The sequence below is a fragment of the Glycine soja genome, chromosome 17, assembly GCF_004193775.1.
Source record: "Glycine soja cultivar W05 chromosome 17, ASM419377v2, whole genome shotgun sequence".
In the NCBI taxonomy this organism is placed as follows: domain Eukaryota; kingdom Viridiplantae; phylum Streptophyta; class Magnoliopsida; order Fabales; family Fabaceae; genus Glycine; species Glycine soja.
The window spans coordinates 40,970,644-40,988,950 of record NC_041018.1 but is presented as its reverse complement, the minus strand read 5'-3'; the positions used below and the strand labels follow the sequence as shown (position 1 = coordinate 40,988,950).

At 30.8% G+C, this 18,307-nt stretch overlaps 2 protein-coding genes across 3 annotated transcripts; one reads left to right on the top strand and one right to left on the bottom strand.

Moving 5' to 3' along the window:
• Positions 1 to 2,532: 2,532 nt before the first annotated feature.
• Positions 2,533 to 4,118, bottom strand: LOC114392212. The gene is made up of 4 exons (XM_028353266.1): positions 3,959 to 4,118; positions 3,721 to 3,839; positions 3,372 to 3,502; positions 2,533 to 3,026 (listed from the first exon to the last, which is right to left on the bottom strand). Exons 1-4 carry the CDS (start codon positions 4,008 to 4,010, stop codon positions 2,891 to 2,893), a joined length of 438 nt encoding a protein of 145 aa, XP_028209067.1. The 5' UTR covers positions 4,011 to 4,118; the 3' UTR covers positions 2,533 to 2,890.
• Positions 4,119 to 9,682: 5,564 nt separating this feature from the next.
• Positions 9,683 to 11,532, top strand: LOC114392774 (F-box protein PP2-B10-like). Of its 2 annotated transcripts, none has more exons than XM_028353998.1 (3): positions 9,683 to 10,072; positions 10,485 to 10,602; positions 10,908 to 11,532. In XM_028353998.1, exons 1-3 carry the CDS (start codon positions 9,833 to 9,835, stop codon positions 11,192 to 11,194), a joined length of 645 nt encoding a protein of 214 aa, XP_028209799.1. In that variant the 5' UTR covers positions 9,683 to 9,832; the 3' UTR covers positions 11,195 to 11,532. The 2 variants fall into 2 exon arrangements, with proteins under 2 accessions (XP_028209799.1, XP_028209800.1); XM_028353999.1 differs by having other exon boundaries at positions 10,912 to 11,118.
• Positions 11,533 to 18,307: the final 6,775 nt, after the last annotated feature.

Sequence of the window (18,307 nt, the reverse complement as noted above, 5' to 3'; positions counted from 1 at the left end):
TTGGATTCTTCTACAATACGAGATATATATATATATATATATATATATATATATATATATATATATATATATATATATATATATATATATATATATATATATATATATATATAGAGAGAGAGAGAGAGAGAGAGAGAGAGAGAGAGAGAGAGAATAGGGAAGAAAAAAAAACAGAAATAGAAATGTTGCTGCATTACGCTCTGACCCCGGAAAAAAGCTATTAGAATACAACTTAAAAATTAACTTATGTATATATTATTTATGATTTTGCTATGATAAATCCCATGCAGCTCAGCTGTTGTAATTGTAGTAATTCCCCACAATCTTGAATATTAATATTCATTGACCAAAATGATCTCAAAGATCAGTTCATTGTGGTTCAACAACTGTTCAATTGTGTTTTTTTTTTTTCTCATCCCTAGCTATTCATATTATTGTAAAACCAGCTCATAACATATGATTGTGTACGTAAGTAGCATTATAGAACTTGGTGCAACTCCAAATTCGTCTGGAATGGTAAAAATCTCTCTGAGAAGATGCATGATGGCCTCCTGTTGAGTTTCACACCTATTACAAAACAAATCAAAAGAGACTCATGGCAACAAATACGTTAGTGGGAAGATTACCATGAAAGGTAATCCAAAAAAAATAAAAAAAATTGACGAGTCAATATTAAGTCTATATTTATTAGTATTTATTATTTTTTAGCATAGATGTACGACATTTATTTCCGGCACTTTTAATATTGAATCAGATACATTTTATTATTCTAAAAGCCCCATTCCAAAATATAATTTTACATTTCAGAATCAACATTCCAAAATACTATGGAAGGTGGACGATGGATGCAGAATTCAAATGCCTAGATGCACAAATGATTCAGTGAAACTAAAACTATATTGTATGATTGTAGTTTTCTGTGGGCGTAACTGTATACTGAAACCAATAGATAAACTAAGTCCAATATCTCAGGTCCGTTTTTAATTTGCACATCTAAACCAAATTGGAATGGGCCTTAGTTTGGAAGTGGCGACTTAAGCTATATCTAAAATCTGAAACAAGTATATATATATTCAAAATTAGTTAAAATAATTGATTAAAAAGACAAGTTTTAAAAATGAATTAAAATGGTTTACTAAGGATGAAAAAAATCAGATTTTAATTTTATTTGGAGTTCATTTTTTAAACTTTTTGAAATACAAAATTCCTTTTAAATTATTGTAAATTAGTATTTATTAATTTTATGTGCGATTTTATTAATTTATTTGTAGAAAACTTCTTTCTGTTCAAATAACAGTAGTTGAAATTGTTCATATTTTTGTATGAGCGATATATATATGCATACTCAGTTATATATAAAATGATTCTCATATAATTGAGTATGTCAATTGATATATCGATTTTTAATTGTATGAAAAAATTCATTTTCAAAATATTGAATTTTAAAAAAAAATGCTTACAACGTTTTAAAATTTTAATATGTAATTAAATTCTATGGTAGCTGGTATTTTGGTGGAAATGATCTATTCCATATTAAACTAATAATTTTCCCATACATTATGAGTATTTTAAATTTAACTAAAGTTAATAAAAAAACAAAAATACCAGAGATAAAAGTATCATTGGTATCCTTTTCTCTATTGTGCAAACCAATTGTCCTAAAAGAAGTAAATGATGAATATAAATGCACGGGAGGCATATATTGTTTTCTAATGTTTATTTTAAGGAATTGTTTTTAAAGAAAAAGCTAAATTTAGGTGCCAAATTTAAATGATATGAAACATCAATATAGTAAAAGGCGAAGATGTTTGAGTTTTATTCTTCAAAGTGCATAGTAAATTTTACAAGAATCTTTTCTAAATATATAACTAGATAATAAATATAAAAAGTCTTCACAATATTAACCTATTCTAATTAAACTCTTAATTATAAATTTATAAAACAAAAGATACTGAATAGGGACACAAGGGATTGGCTGAGTAGAGTTAGATATGTCACGGTAGTTACAAAATTTCCCATCTTAAAAGTTGAAGTCAATAGTTATTTATAAACACTCTTTTCTCTTATAGCATCAAGACGTTTTTTATAAAAATATAAAATTGTAATAGTCAGTGAAATAGTTAAAGAGACAATACCTTAAATTCATAAGAGCCTAATAATACCTACAAACTTTAGATCAAAACAATAAGATATAATTTTGTACATCATAGATGCAAGCTCTTTATAGCACTTCTTTGATCTAAGAACTTTTCATAACAATTTTGTAAATTGAATTACTCTCCTAACAATTTTGTACCAAAAAAAGTGGCTTGCAATTTTGGCATTACCAATTCCGATTAATATGTGTACTATTTATTTATTTATTAGTAAAAACATTACTTTTACTTTCTTATTTTCTTAATTATGGTTAATGATTAGTATTTTCTACCAAGTTGCTTTAATCTTCTAATAGTATTACCAAGGTGAAATTACATTTTTCTCGAAATTATTTACAGAGGGGTAATAAAGAAGCTGGCAAATAGCAAGCAATGCTTTGCAAAATAATTAGCACATCAAATTCATTCATTAACTGTTTGGAACTTTGGATTATATCATTACCCTCTTCAAACAAACCAGACATTACAACACAGTGAAGTTGGAGAACTAGGACCGGCCAGCAAAACAGAACTAACTAGTACCAAGATCCATCATACATTAATTGATTCCTCACATGACTAGAGACCAACGAAGCTCACTATTAATTGGTTCAACACTTCGCATATTATATAATAGTATTCATGTAGATACGAACACTAGTACTAGTGAAAACATATATATATATATATATATATATATATATATATATATATATATATATATATATATATATATATATATATATATATATATATCAAGCACTAATTCCATCTCGGGGGTTAAATTTTGATGATCCCATGCTTGCTACGTGAAACTGCGATGCATACTTATTGGACGCAGCTTCAGTCACTGGAGGCTCATTCAGAAACGCCCAGCTACTCTTGGTCCACCTGCATGCAACCAACCATATCCAAAATATATATATATATATATATATATATATATATATATATATATATATATATATATTAATTTAATGATCAAGAGAACTTTACTGGAAAAAAGCGAATTAATTGCAAAATTATAATAAGTTGACAAGTAATAATGAGTGCATATTGATTAATAAACCAAGAGAACAATTATATAATTTATTGAAATGCATAAAATTACATTTTTTATTATTTTTTTCACATTTTCTTATAATTTACATAATAAATAATTTTTCGTTTTGATTTTTTATTTAACTGATGGTAAACAAGAACCTTATAAATAACTGAAAAGAGTAAACTTTATACCAGCCATTTCGCTTAATAAGTTGCTCCAAACTTGTGTCAATGTCCACCATATTTAAGTAGTCCCGTGCACGGGTAACTGGCATGGTCATTGACTTCTGCAACTTCTTTTCAGGCTCTGTGTTTTTGCTAGCCTATCCATTGTGCATCATAAATATTACAAACCAAAAAAAGAAGATTATTTTATTAGGTATATAGAAATTATGTTAATATAATTTTTAAAATAGTTATTACAAAAGTTAATATATCATGTAGTAGTTTAGAATTAGATGGTTTATGTATTGTTTATTCAAAGAAGTGAATCAAAAGATGAGGGAGCAATTAATGGCAAGTAAAGGTTTCATTCTGAAACCTGAATAGTCTCTGACACATTGGAAATAGCTCTAAGGTGTTCTTCCTCTATCTTCTTCTTTGATTTCCAGTAAGCATCAATTTCATCCTTAGTGAGTGAGCGGTTCCTTTTAAGTGTGGCTGAAACATTTAAATTAAAAAGCATACCCTCATCAGAAATTAATCAAATTACACTAACTTTTAACATTGGTTACCTTACAAAAGGCTTTAGCACAAATCATATTTTTTTGTTACTTTACCTGATTGAGGATCCATGTGGGTAGAATACCATCCTGCCATAAGAGAACCCATTGTTTTGTGTTGCTGAATTTTTTTGCTGTATGACACTATATGAGACTATGGGTAACCACAATGTCTCTCTAAGTGGATGAATAACTTACTTTGTCATCTTCAAAGGTATGTGTATATTTTATATAGTGGTTGATAGTGGGGATGAGTTTCTTTTTTTCTTCTTTGGTCTTATCCCTTGTTGATTTTTTAATGCGTGATGAAAAGATGGAATGGGACCCACTTAAAATACAATGCTGATCCTATGATTCCGATTGAATAAAGTAAATGAATATTCTGGGCTTCAGTTATCTAAGGTAGCCCACGGAATTAGAAGACAATGTGGCGATCTTACCGGCAATTTTTTTGTTTTAACTTTTAACCATTAACTGTGTTTTCTTTTTTGCCTTAAGCTTGTCTTGAACGGGTAATAGGGCACAGCTTATGCATGCCTTGTGGTTATAGTCATTGCTGATTTTTCTTTATCTATATTATGTTTGAATCCATAGATTATTAGAGCAATCATAAAATTAGAAGTCATATTTTGTTTGGATTAATTCTAATACTACTCAAGAATTAAGTATGAGTATGAGAATTAGTACAAAGCTTGACATAAGCCCAGAATTAGTACAAATTTTATTAAACTTGATTTCAAATTTGTGGGTTTCATTTAACAATAATGATGATAATAATTCACCAAAAATGATGATAATAATATATTAAGAAAGACACCGGATAACATGGTGTAAATATTTCTACATATTTGAATCTGCATTACCCCGACAAACAAGACATTACATACAGGAATTGCATTGTGCACCCAACCCAACACGTTGATTATGTGCTGTTACTCTCAACTTAGTATGGTAAATGAACTTAATTTATAAAACAATATCAATAACATATTTTTCACATGATTTTTAATATATTTTTAATCACAAGTACATTTTATATAAGTTATACTGAAAAATATAAACTCACTTTGTTAAAAATAAAATTGGCATGCATAAATTTGTTAATAGCGAGTAATATATTAAAATGATTTCAAATAATGTATATTAACTCGGGTCAACAGATACACCTGCTGGGCGTTAATGTATTATTATGATTTTTCAAAGTTGGATTTGAAGGAGCGTGATGCCGGTGTAATTTACTAATTGCCATGAATGATAACTTGTCGCTATCTTGATGCCCTATGCAGATGGGATCCACCTCAACCAAATAATCTTATCTTCAAGAAAATATCCTCACCCACCAGTCCCCACCAAACACTACTTTAGCTTTTATTATTTGTCACTATTTTTATGTCCTGCTTTCAAATATATACCACCATTAACCAGCAAACAAAAAGGTCAAAGCTTTGATAATGGGAAAGCATCAATGGATTAACTTGGTATAAGGGGTGCTTACTATAATGTGGTATGTTTATGAGAAAAGTGTATGGGGTTTTCTTGAATTTTATATCTTATATATATATATATATATATATATATATATATATATATATATATATATATATATATATATATATATATATATATATATATATATATCTTTTAACTTTATTCTAGATAATCTTTAAATTCTGGCTATTAATGGTTACAATGGTTTCGTACATTAATTTACTGTTATTTTACTAATTATTAATAAACATTATTAGTTAATTGTATTAAATATCAACCATTCATTAATGTATTTAGTTAAAATGTATATTATCTAATTATTTATTTTCTTAAATAACAACAATACAATTAAACAAAAATAGAAAAATGAATACACTAGCATAAAAATCTTCTACATAAGTAATTTACTCCAATTTACTCTAAATCATGAAAAATTGATATAATATATGATACAATGACATTTTATAATATTGAGATGAATATTCTATATCACTTGAAAAATCAATCTAGAAAACACCTTAGAAATCGGTCATACTAAGAATTGATCTTGGAAAATATTTTTTAGATTGATTCTTTAACAATGAATCTACAATATATAATAGGCTTAAATATGTTTTTGGTTTCTAATAAATACATGTTTTTTGTGTTTGGTCCCCAATAAATTTTTACTTCGTGATGAGTCTCTAATATTTGAAAAGTTTTGTTTGATGTCCCTACTGTTAGTCGGAATCTGTTATATGCTTATGTTACCGTTAACCGACCATGCAAACATGCCATGTGTGATGTTACACGTGATTTTTGTCTGACTGGAATTACAAGTAGGATTTTTTATTAAAAAAAGGTAAAAAAAAACAACGTTGCTTTATTGCATGGTTTAAATCTTTTTGTTTCTCCGTTTTCCTTAGTCCCTTTGGCATCACAAAATCATTCTTCAACATCCCTCTGCGTTTTCACACAACCCACTATATTTTCTTCTATACCTTCCTTGTGGATCTATCACTATAACTTCCTCACTCGTGAAGATCCAAGGCGAACAAGTCCTCACCAACGATTTTCCGAACCTTTCAATCAATTTTACATTTCCAAATCAAACCAAGCCAACTCATAACTCAAGAAATTCACATAGATAAGGTTTCTAAGAGAACACATCAAAACAGTTTCATAGGTAGAAGAGGATCAATAGAACCTTATCCCAAAACGCGATTTCGTTCGATCCATTGCGTAGAGCACGAAAAATTGAGTGGAGTAGTGGTGCCGGAACTTGCCGCCGACATTTCATAGTCACGAGCTCTTTTCGCAAATCCTTGCTTCCATTGTTGTCTTCTTTTGTTCTCCCTTCTCAAGGGTCACCACCAACCCAACCACTGGCCACCATTGGCACTGCCACCAGCCATTACTTGCGCCATCGCTAGCCGCCACCACCAACTTCCTCCAACTCTCAAACCTTACTTCTCTCTCAGTCTCTCTCTCACACTTGGCCCCCAAACCCACTTGTGTGTCGTAGGTGAAGGGAAGAGAAGGAAAGGATGAAAACAAAGATGAGGGTTTTCTTTGCAGAAAGGGTGTTCGTGAGTGATTTTTGAGAGAAGGAGATTTGTTGTCACCATGGGGGTCATTGTTCAAGAGAAGGAAAAAGTAGAAAATGGGTTAGTGTTTATGGTTGTGTTGTTGCCGTGGGCTTTCAAGGGAGGAATAGGGTGGGTCCATTTGATCCGAGGCGCAACACTGACTTTGCGGCCACCGCGATCTATAACATCTACTAGATCAGGAAATCCAAATTGGTCTTATTTTGGGGTTTTAGAGAAGCAGCAACGGTGGGGGAAGGGGTGGCAACAATGATGGTGTGGAGTTGGTGGAGGAGTTGGTTAGGGACTGGTGGGGGTGGTTTGGGGGGTTTTGGAGAAGCAGCAGCAACAACGTCATTTTTTACTTTAAAAAAAATCCTATGTGTAATCTCAGTCAAGACAAAAATCACACATGACACTACACATAGCATGCCTATGTGGCCAATTAACGATCACGTAAGCAGGTAACAGATTTTGACTAACAGCAGAGAGCTCGGACAAAACTTTTCAAATATTAGAGACTCATCACGAAGCAAAAATTTATTAGAGACCAAACATAAAAAATAAGTGAAAACACTTTTTTATGTAAGTATATGAGAAGAACTAATAACAACTATTAGATTATGAATAAAAATAATATACGGTTGAGATTAAAATATTTAAAATTTAAATATAATATAATCTTTGAATCTCTAAAAAATTCATCAAACAAATCATGTTCTAAAATATCTCAATCTTCATTAACCTATCACCATCACCATGTTTGACACCACTATCGTCGCCATTATTGTTGTTGTTGTTGTAGCTACCACCATCACTGATGGTGGTAGTGGTGGTGGCAACAATGACGACGACGGTCATGATAACAATGGTGATGAAAATTGATGACAATGGTGATAACGACGAGAATCATGGTGATAACTGCAATAGTGGTAATGACGATGACAAAGACAGAGGTGGTGGCGGTTGTTGATGGTGGTGGTGGTGGTTGATGATAATGGTGCTGATAGCGACAATTACGATAATGACAGCAACAATCAATCATGATGGTGATGGATAAATTGAGATATTTTAGAGACTGACAATTGATATCTTTATAAATTTGTTTGGTTAATTTTTTAGAGATTTGATGATATATTAATTTTTAATTTTAAATTTTAAATATTTTAATCTTAATCATTTATTATTTTTAATCTTTATCTCATGATTGTTATTAATTATTTTTATGTTCTCATATAAGATAGTGTTATATATGAATAAACGCTAGATAATAAACGTGGAATAAAAAGAGAAAGGAGATGAAATTGAAGTTCTATTAGACCAAATTAATAAAAATACTCCTCACCTAAATACTTCATAAGCAAAATTAACAAACTATAAACTTAGATAATAAAGTTTTACATGAACATATATCTAATGAAGTTATATTTCTACGAGAATATATTTTTGAAAAAAAAAAAAACAAACGTATTTGGAGACATTCTATTAAAACCAAACATGAAACATTTTCCGAGAAATACATAAAACATTTCCGAGAAATACGTAACACGTTTTTTGAAAATAAATGTTTTATTTCAAAAAAAATATATCCGTAAAACATTTCCGAGACTTTTCTTTTCAGAAAAAACTTTTCTTTTTAGAAAAAATTCCAAGAATTTTATTTTTTTGCACAATATTGTATTTATTTTATAATTTCTGAGAATATTTATGGCGAATCAAATAAATTTTAATAATTTTTAAGCATTTTTCCGAAATTCATATTTATCAAGAATTATGATCATCAAACATAAAACCTTCTATCAAACGCCTCCTTGAGTAAATTTGAGATTATCTTATAGTACTTGTATTTAGACTAAATTGTAATTTATGGTGAAGTTTAATACTTTGAACAATAATTTTATGTGTTTATGTATTTAAATTTATTTATAAGTGTGCTGGTATTTCTTAACTGAAAATTTAGTTTAGAGAAATTTGTGTTTAGGACTATTCTTACTTTAATTAATTATGATATTTGATTGGTCTACCGACTAAAATATACAGTAAAAAATTGGACCTCAAACCTTCCAAGGATTTGGATTGAAAGTGACTCATGGTCAACTATTCATGTGATAAATCAGCCTGCAGTGGAGCAAATGCATCTTGTAGAGGTAGTTTTTTTACAAAGGATTCAAAGGTTAATAGACATGCAGTGAATGGAGGATTTTTCATTTCTCCCATCACTTTGGAGAAGTGACTATGGTTTCCGATTGGTTGGTGGTTAGGTTCATTAACCATATGTTAGGTTAGAGTGTTCGCAGTTCGATTTTTCATCCATAAATTATCCAAACCAAATTTAAAAAATACATGGATTCAGTTTGGCTGGATTTTTATTTAAAATAAAATTTGAATCAAACCAAATTAATATTTTATGGTTTGATTCGATTTAGTTTTTGCGATTTTTATTAAAATATTATTTTATTAAAATTTATATACTTTTTTCATATTTTAAAAATAAAATTACATCAAAAAATTATTAATAATAATCTACAAAAATTATTAATATATTAAGTTTTTACATTAAAAATCTGTAAAATTTCATCTATTTTAAATTAAATATATCTTAAAAAAATCTTATGAAAAAAAATAAAATTTCATATAGATAACACTATAAAATATTATGAGACTTAAATGATACATATATATAAAATGAACAATAAAAGTAATATAAGTGTTAATATAATTATTACCATTTGATTCGGGTTGGATCGGTTTAAGAAATACAAACAGCAAACCAAATCAAACCAATCGGTTTGTGAAAAAAATCATCCAAATACGAAGTGAAACAATTGATTAATATAAGGTAGAAGCTAGCTTAGCTTCAGCATCATAGCTGACATCGATGGAGTTGCAAGATTTGCCAGAAGGATGCATTGCAAAAATACTGTCATACACCACACCTGTGGATGCATGCAGGCTCTCAGTTTCCATAGCCTTTCGTTCTGCAGCTAAATCAGACACTGTGTGGGATTGTTTTCTCCTCTCTGATTTCACCTCCTTCATTCCTCCTTCCTCTACATCTAAGAATGATCTCTATTTCACTCTCTCGGACCTCCCCACCATCATGGATCAGGGTAGAAAGGTAAGTGTCATTTGTCCTTTGCATTCAGAAAGTATTGAAAATTAATTATTGTATGATTTGGGAGAAGATGTAAGGTGGATTATATGGTTAAAGAGAAAGGAAAAAAATGGAAAGGTTGCGGATTCGGTTTCTTCTGTTAACAAAATTAATATTTGTCAAAAAAAAAAAAAATTTCTGGATTTTTAGTTTATTATGGTGTTGATTAGTCGTTACATGACACTGGCACATAATCAATTTTATCAATTTACAAAAAAGGCTAGATTATGTATCATGTGAAAATTGATGAAAACTGTAATTAGTCTATAACCATATCATAATTTCTGACTTGCTTGTGGTGGTGGTGTTTTAGGAAGAAAAAAAAGCATTATTGGTTTCGAGTAAATGAATTGTGTTGTCACTGAAATTAATGCAGAGTGTTCAATTGGCAAAAGGACCGGGAAGAAGTGTTACATGCTTTCCGCTAGAAATCTGGCCATTATATGGGGTGATACTGTTCGACATTGGGAGTGGACAAGCCTGCCAGAGTCCAAGTTAGTTGATTCATCCTAAACCAGGAGGGTTTAGTTCAATTGATTAAGCATGATGTCTGAGTTATTTTAAACCCTAGCAGTATCATTGATTCCTACGGATACAGAAAAATTTGATTGATCCTAGAGTTTTAAAAACAATACTAATTTTGCAACCTTAATTTTAACTGCAACGACAAAATTTTATAACTGTCTGTATGTGATTGTAGTTGTAATGGTAGATGATCACCATTTGAAACCTTCAATTGAATTATTGATTTTTGCAAATGTCTTTAATTTTGTGCCACGTGCCATTGATTCATATGTAGCCAGGTTCCAAGAAGTTGCTATGCTTCGGGCTGTGTGCTGGTTTGACATTAGTGGGAGCATAAACACTCTTACCTTGTCCTCAAATACTCATTATTCAGCTTCACTAGTGTTCAAGATGATCAATCCCAGTGGATTTCACTACCATCCCACGGTGTTATCAGTTGGCATTTTTGGAGGCAATAGCAATACCAAATATGTTTGTTTGGACCCCAACTTAAAAGGTAATCATCGCTTCCAAGAACTACAATGTCCTAAAGTGAGAAGTGATGGGTGGTTGGAGATTTAGATGGGGGAGTTCTTTAATTCTTGCAAATCAAAGTAATGGAGACAACAAGTCATATATGGAAGTGTGGTTTCATTCTTGAAGGAATAGAAATTAGGCCTAAAAATGTCTGATATGTGAAACAAAACAAGTGCTTAGGCCTAACCATGATGGAAGAAGGATATTTGCTAGAGTGCAGAATCAAACTAGAAACAATATAGAATTGTCTTCATAGAAATTTAGTCTCATTTCATAAAAAGTAATTTTAAAATTCTAAAAAAAATGGAGTGCTTCAAATAAAACTAGTGAAGTCACCAAGAGGTTAATGTCACTCATTACCAAAAAGACATTTGCTATATCTACTTCTCTTTTTTTCTATGTACACTTCTCTTCCCTTTTTTTAAAAGTCAAATTAGTTAGATGACCTTTTTCTTTCAAAGAACCTCTTGTTTCCTCCATTTTGTGGCACACTCCCCGCACAAGAATCCACTCCTTTCACGGCAAAAATACTCCCCCCTCTCTTTTGCTTTTAATTTTTTTTATCCCATTTGTCTTCCCCAAATTGTTTACTCTCTCACGAAAGAGGCACTCCCCCTTCTCTTTAAGGTTGTTTTGTGTCATGTGCTGCAAGTTCTCTTAAACTTTAGCACATTGGGTTTCGATTCTATCTGCTTAGGGTTCAAAATTTTTTACATTCGTCGTTTATACCTCCAAATCCAGGTTCCTATTTCACTTTTCGTTTCCATAGCAGTAAAAAAAAATAAAAAAATCGAACATTGAACGTTCAATCTTGCAATATAGGATATTTTGAACATTTTTGTGTGACCAACGGATATGTGATTGTGACTTATAAGGTTTTTTACGTTTTTTTGTTGTTTGCTTTTTCGTGTTTTGGGAGAGCAATTGCAAGTGCTCCTGATGCTTGGTTTGATGTAGTCCAATGCCACTAGAATGATAACAACAAGACACTGAAGTATAATCCTCTGTTTGATTTGCAGAGTTATAATTATGTTTTATTATTTTCTTTTTTCTTTGAGGGGCGATTGTTTCTGAAATCAACATTTGTTATACCTAAAATCATCATTTGCTATAAAGATTGTTTTCTAAACTCAACTTCTTTTTATTGGCCTACAGTGATGGCAATGAGAACCGAATTTTGCAAAAAGTAGTTCCTAGACATTCTGGAATTTACTTTCAGGAAGGTAGTTTTCCTAATGTATTTAGAGATTTTGTATTCTGGAAACTAGTTTCCGGAATTCATCTAAATCAGCATTCCAAAATGACTTTTCAAAGTAAGGATTAAACAATGCTTTGTCGTTTCAAAATTGAAAAATTGAAAAGAAAAGAAACAAAGTTTCGTGCACTCCCTAATTTCTCACAGTTTCAATTGTCGTATATTTTTTTAACGATCAAAGTCAATATAATGGAATGATGTTTAGGTACAATTTTAATACCTTTGATATACAAAAGAGGAAAGGAGGGGGAAACTGATGAGAAAGAATGAGAAGGGTTTAAAGAATAATAAGATAGAATGCAGAGAATAGGGTTTTTATATTTTTATAATCTATAAGGAGAGTTAAAAAGGTATCTTGGGTTTAGAGTATTTATAATAGTAAAAATTTAAAGAAATAATAAAAGGAGAGCGTATCTTAGAAAAATTGGAAATGGATATAGCAAATGCCTTACCAAAATGGTTTCTTTCCATCAATTCGGCTTGGTCTGTTGCAAAAGTTGGCAATCACTCGCTCGAATTATTGGGCTGGTGAATTTCTTTTCTTTTCAATCCTTGAAAATTGTAATTGGGCTGTGGCGTAATCAAATTCTGGTTGTTGTTTCCTGCTCTAGAATGTTTTATTTTTTTTTTACCTTTTGTATTCATCATTCTAAAAGTCAAAATTTATAATTAATCTAGAATTTAATTTCACATTCTAGATTAGTCATTTCGAAAGCCACAAAAAGGGTGCAGTAAGTAATTTGAAGATGCAGGAAACAATAGCCTCAAATTCTTTGAATCAACCACTTAAAACGAAAAGGAGAGACGGTGAAGTCTATTTGTTGGCCCATTTGCGTGGGGCTTGTAGCTACCCCTAGTTAAAATTTGACTAAATCAGTAATATAAAACATGCAATAATAATAATAATAATGAGAATGACATTAGACAATTAGGATTGAGTCATGCCATAAAATTTAATAAAAAAATAGAATAAGACCATAATTGTAAGGACACTTGGAATAATTATCAATTAGTGTAGTCAAATTATGATTTGTGTTTAGTATGTTTCCCTTTCTCTTATTTGAATCATACTGTTTAAATTATTCGAGCTTTAGCAAAGCCGTAGGTATGTGTGGTGAAACTGCGAATAAAACTGCTATTAGGTATATGTATGTAATTTTTTGTAGGATCTTGAACTGAAGTGAAACTAGGTATTCATGCATCACACCATGGCTGTGAATGGGTTGGTGATGTAGTGGGTGTGCACTGTGCAGTCACTAGGCGTTTGTAAATTTGATCTTCTGTTACAAAAAGTAAAGTAGCCCACATGAGCTTCTCTTACGTTCTGAAATTGGTATCCTAGAAATAGTCAAGAAAAGAAGAGAAGAGAAAAAAAAAAAAAAAAAGATATGGACACAATTTTTCTGATGATCTGTTTCTGCCCATTGTAGAAAGAAAATTCTTCAATTACTTCCCATGCCACACTACTTTTCCATCTTCAACTTTTAATAAGGAAATTTTGTTGTTATTTTATACAAGAAAGTAGACTCGCATTAGAAAAGGGAATTAATTAGATAAATATCGCCAATCATTCACTTACATGGGAGTAAGCAACAGTTTGTGCATGCAATTATGTTTTTGAGATGATGGTGGTGCAACGATCAAAAGTGGATTGAAAAGCCAAAAGTTTCTATTATGAAAATAATGAGACTTAGTCATGGGAGAGAATAAAGTGTTTGGCTGCCCAATTAATCATATCTGTGATGGTAGTGATCAAATTCAAAATGAAGGAGGCATGTCGCTAGCTATAGTTTCAGCACAATTATATCTTCCACACTGCAATGGCATGGGAGTGTACGTGGAACACTTGAGTGCTCCAGATGGTTATGTCATTTTAAGAATTCCATATTATGGTACTAGTATTAAGAATAGAAAGTGCTAAGTCAATTAACCTTCACCGTCTAATTTTACGTACGTGGTAACTAAATAAATAAAAATGTGTGTATAACTCAATTTCAAAAATGTACATATCCTTTAAATTCAACTTATCATATGAAGAGATGAAAGATTAACTCATACTATTTATAATTTTAATCTTTCTATCCTACATCAGAAACCCATGTAGGCATGAAACACACAAGATCATGAATGTAATTCGTTAGAAGCAGAAAAAAATGGGATTCAACCTGTCGTTTAAATTAATTAAATCAAGCTATTTACTTTTATCTTCAACCTTAAGCATGCATCATCACAAATTAATCTAGGGGAGTTTGGAAGTTTTGAATTCAAAGATTACAACTGCTACAGCCGAAAGATACATAGCTTTACTGCACCGACATTAGCTAGATTTTACTATTTATAGTTTTACTAATGCATGGCACGTCATTGACAATTCTTAGGCACTAAGTTTTATTATATTTTATTGTTATAATCTGCCTATAAAAAAAGACCTCCCTGTATCACATCAGGATGATATGAATGCAATTAAAAGAAACTCTTCCTCTGTATACGTGAATGTGTGTTGTGTGTGAGATTGTGAGTTTGTGAATTTAATTTATCCCAGTATTTACACAACCTAGCTAGAGGTACCTTCCACTGTTAATCGTGTAAGAAATACTTACCCTAGGAACCAAAGAGGATGATAAAAATAAACCTTTTTTTGTCAAAATATATAAATAAGTCTAATATGTTTAAGGTGGACTATCTCTAATTTGTAGATACTTCATCTCCTCCTGCAAACTTGAGTGTTAGTGTCTCTGCAAATACACCATCAGAATTTGACTCGTCCAGGCCATTGGAGATTTCACCTTGAATATTCGATCTCTAGCTTGAGATTGGTATTGAACAATATATATGTGTATGTACGTGCTGACGTGTGTCATTTATTTAATATGGATAAATTACATTAATCATCAATGATATTTCGTGAAATTATACCAACATTTTTTGTTTAATATTTACAGTAATATATATATATATATATATATATATATATATATATATATATATATATATATATATATATATATATATATATATATATATATAGTGGTGTTAGAGTATATTTTTCAAAGAGGTAAGTGGGAAAATGGATGAAAACAAGAAGAGTTTACGTAATTTCAAAAACTTCAGAAGTAGTTAGTATAATTTACTCATTTAATATTTATAAAAGATTAATATATGTAAGATTATTTTAAACATGATGCTTCCATGTTAGATTATATTAATTTACATATTTTTTATCAATTAATTATAGTTATTCATTTTTTGTTCTACATATACTCTATAATTCTGTTGTTACATATATAACCAAAGATGAGTATAAAGTATTATATGATTAACATTTTCATGCATGGCAATGAGTTAATGATTTGCTAACAAAAGTCTGCATAAAAAAATCTTCTAAAATATTTGTACAAGAAATTTCGGTGTAAATAATAACAATCGATTAACAATAGAATGAAATTAGCATTTGTACGTAGGAAGACTAATCAATAATTTAACTTGAGCACATGATCGTTTTAGTTGGATTTCTTACGCGTATCAATTGCAAAGTAGGTTACGAAAAGACTACTCAACGGTGACCAGGGGGGTGAGTAAACTAATACACAGGCAATTAGTTTTATTTATTAATTTATTAAAATTGACTAGAATCATAAATAAAAAGTTTTCACAAAACTAGGATTTACTCATAGTTGCTACCATTGTCATTGTCCTAGGTGTTAGCTAAACCAAACTTGTCAAAGAATCATGGCTAGCACCTTTTTTTTGGTTAGCTGCACAACAAGGTAGCAGGAATCAAATTAAACTGTTGAAGTTGAATGTCATATTCACCGCTTAATTAGTGATCTCACTTTGATGAGGATTACCTAAAAAAAATCACGAAAGGAAAAGTAGGAAAGGAAATCATATACCAAAACTGGATAATGTTTTTGCCACATATATGATTGATTGATCCATATTAGGATTCAATCCACACAGAGCTGACACATGCATGATCCAGTTGGTTGGTGGACTGTAATGTCTGTATTTTAGTTTGTGACATCCATTTGGAGATGAATGGTAAAAAGCCTATTAAGTCCCAGCTAGATAAATGGTTTTGAAACAATTAATTATATCAATACTATGGAAAAAAAAATAGATATGAAGAAATTGAAGGGGAGAGATGGAACTAACTAGAAGACAATATGAATAATTGATTGCATGATGGATGTGTCAGATTAAGAAATAAGGTACATGCATAAAAAATGGATGTATCAAATAAATAACGACCGAGAGTGAATAGCAGGTTTTGTGCCGGGCCATAGTGATTAAAACAAGTACTTGACCATCAATGAATTTGAGTTGTATTATTGCAGTGAGCAAGTTGGTGAGTGGACCATGCGGTACAATTACGCTAACTGATCTATCTGTCAGCTACCTTTGCAAACTTATCGATAAAGATAGCCATGTCCATTCCACAAAATGAAAATTTATTTTGTTCATTTTGAATAGTCCACTGCCTCCTGTTTCCACCGAATCCAACTCACAAAATTATAATACTAACAATAATACCATCTTACTATTGGGTAGTTGGTAGGATCATGTCAACAAAAATTTTCATCTAAAATGTAAATGAATGTCCATGACTTAAACTTCAATTTTTTAATAAAGCATAAACAATTTTACATCACTCAATAGTGTAAATTTCTAATTTTAATTTGATAACAACACAGTTGATGACTGATTTTTACCAATAAGCTTATTGGTTTTTAGTGAAATCTGTTCTCTCAACCGTACCATATTTTTTTAATCACAAGAATCTCCAACTTGGAACTTTTGTTTAAGAGATTGAATCTGGAATCAATGTAACATTAGTATTAAAGAATGTGTGCCAACATTTTTTTTCTAATACTAATAAAGTGGGGTATGGCACGGGCACGTGTGCTAGGAACGGTTCTTTCAAAACATTTTTAGGAGTGGTGACAGTGACACAGCTATCATCAACTACTAGTCATTTGTAGAGAAAGTCTCTTCAATTCACGACGCTTAGATAATGTGTCCCTTCAAGATAGCAATGTGAATATGAAGCCATATGGGATCCATCCATCTACCAACAATGCCTAAATCCAGGAGGAAGAAGAAATTTTGAGAATGAATCAGTGAAAGAGGTTAGAGGGGAAAGGGACATCAATCATCGTCCATATATGCTTCCATCTTTTTCCTCACCCAACTTTTTTCGCATACAAACATCTTAATGGTCAGTCTTTACTTTTTGACCATAGAGAAGAGGGAACTTGTAAGTGGTTTTCCATTGAAACTGTGTTAATATTAAAGACTAAGGACTTATACATATGATGGTTTTGTTTAAATCAAGTACTACTACTACTACGTAGCCTTGAATTGGTAGTAGTAGTTGGTTGATTTTGACACTTGGTCTATTTGATCAAACAGAATACTGCAAAAAGTTTCTTTCACGTACTTCCCTTCCCTGCTTCCACATAAAGTCCCAATTATGGTGAATGAATTGAATCTTCAAAACTGGTGCAAACTTTTAATGTGACCACGGTGAATAAATGAACCAGTCCATTTAACAATATTATTAGTATGATTTTTTCTATGCTATGGAAAAAATAAAAACTTTTTTAAAAAAGAGAGAAAACAGAAACAGCTGTTCACAGTTTACATTGTGACCAAAGTATAGAACTAAGATATTCGGTGCACGTTTGGCTATGAGCCACTGACCGTTGGATTGGTCCTTGATTGACTCACACACATAGTTCATGATACCAATCTTGGAAAAATTAATATCCAGGTGGGTACCACTAAAATTAACTATTTTTGTGCCAAAACTTGTTAGGTGTGATCTTGGGCATAGTTAAAGCAAGAGAATATATAAAATTAAATACTATTATTAGTACACCAATTTTTTTTTCTACAAAAAG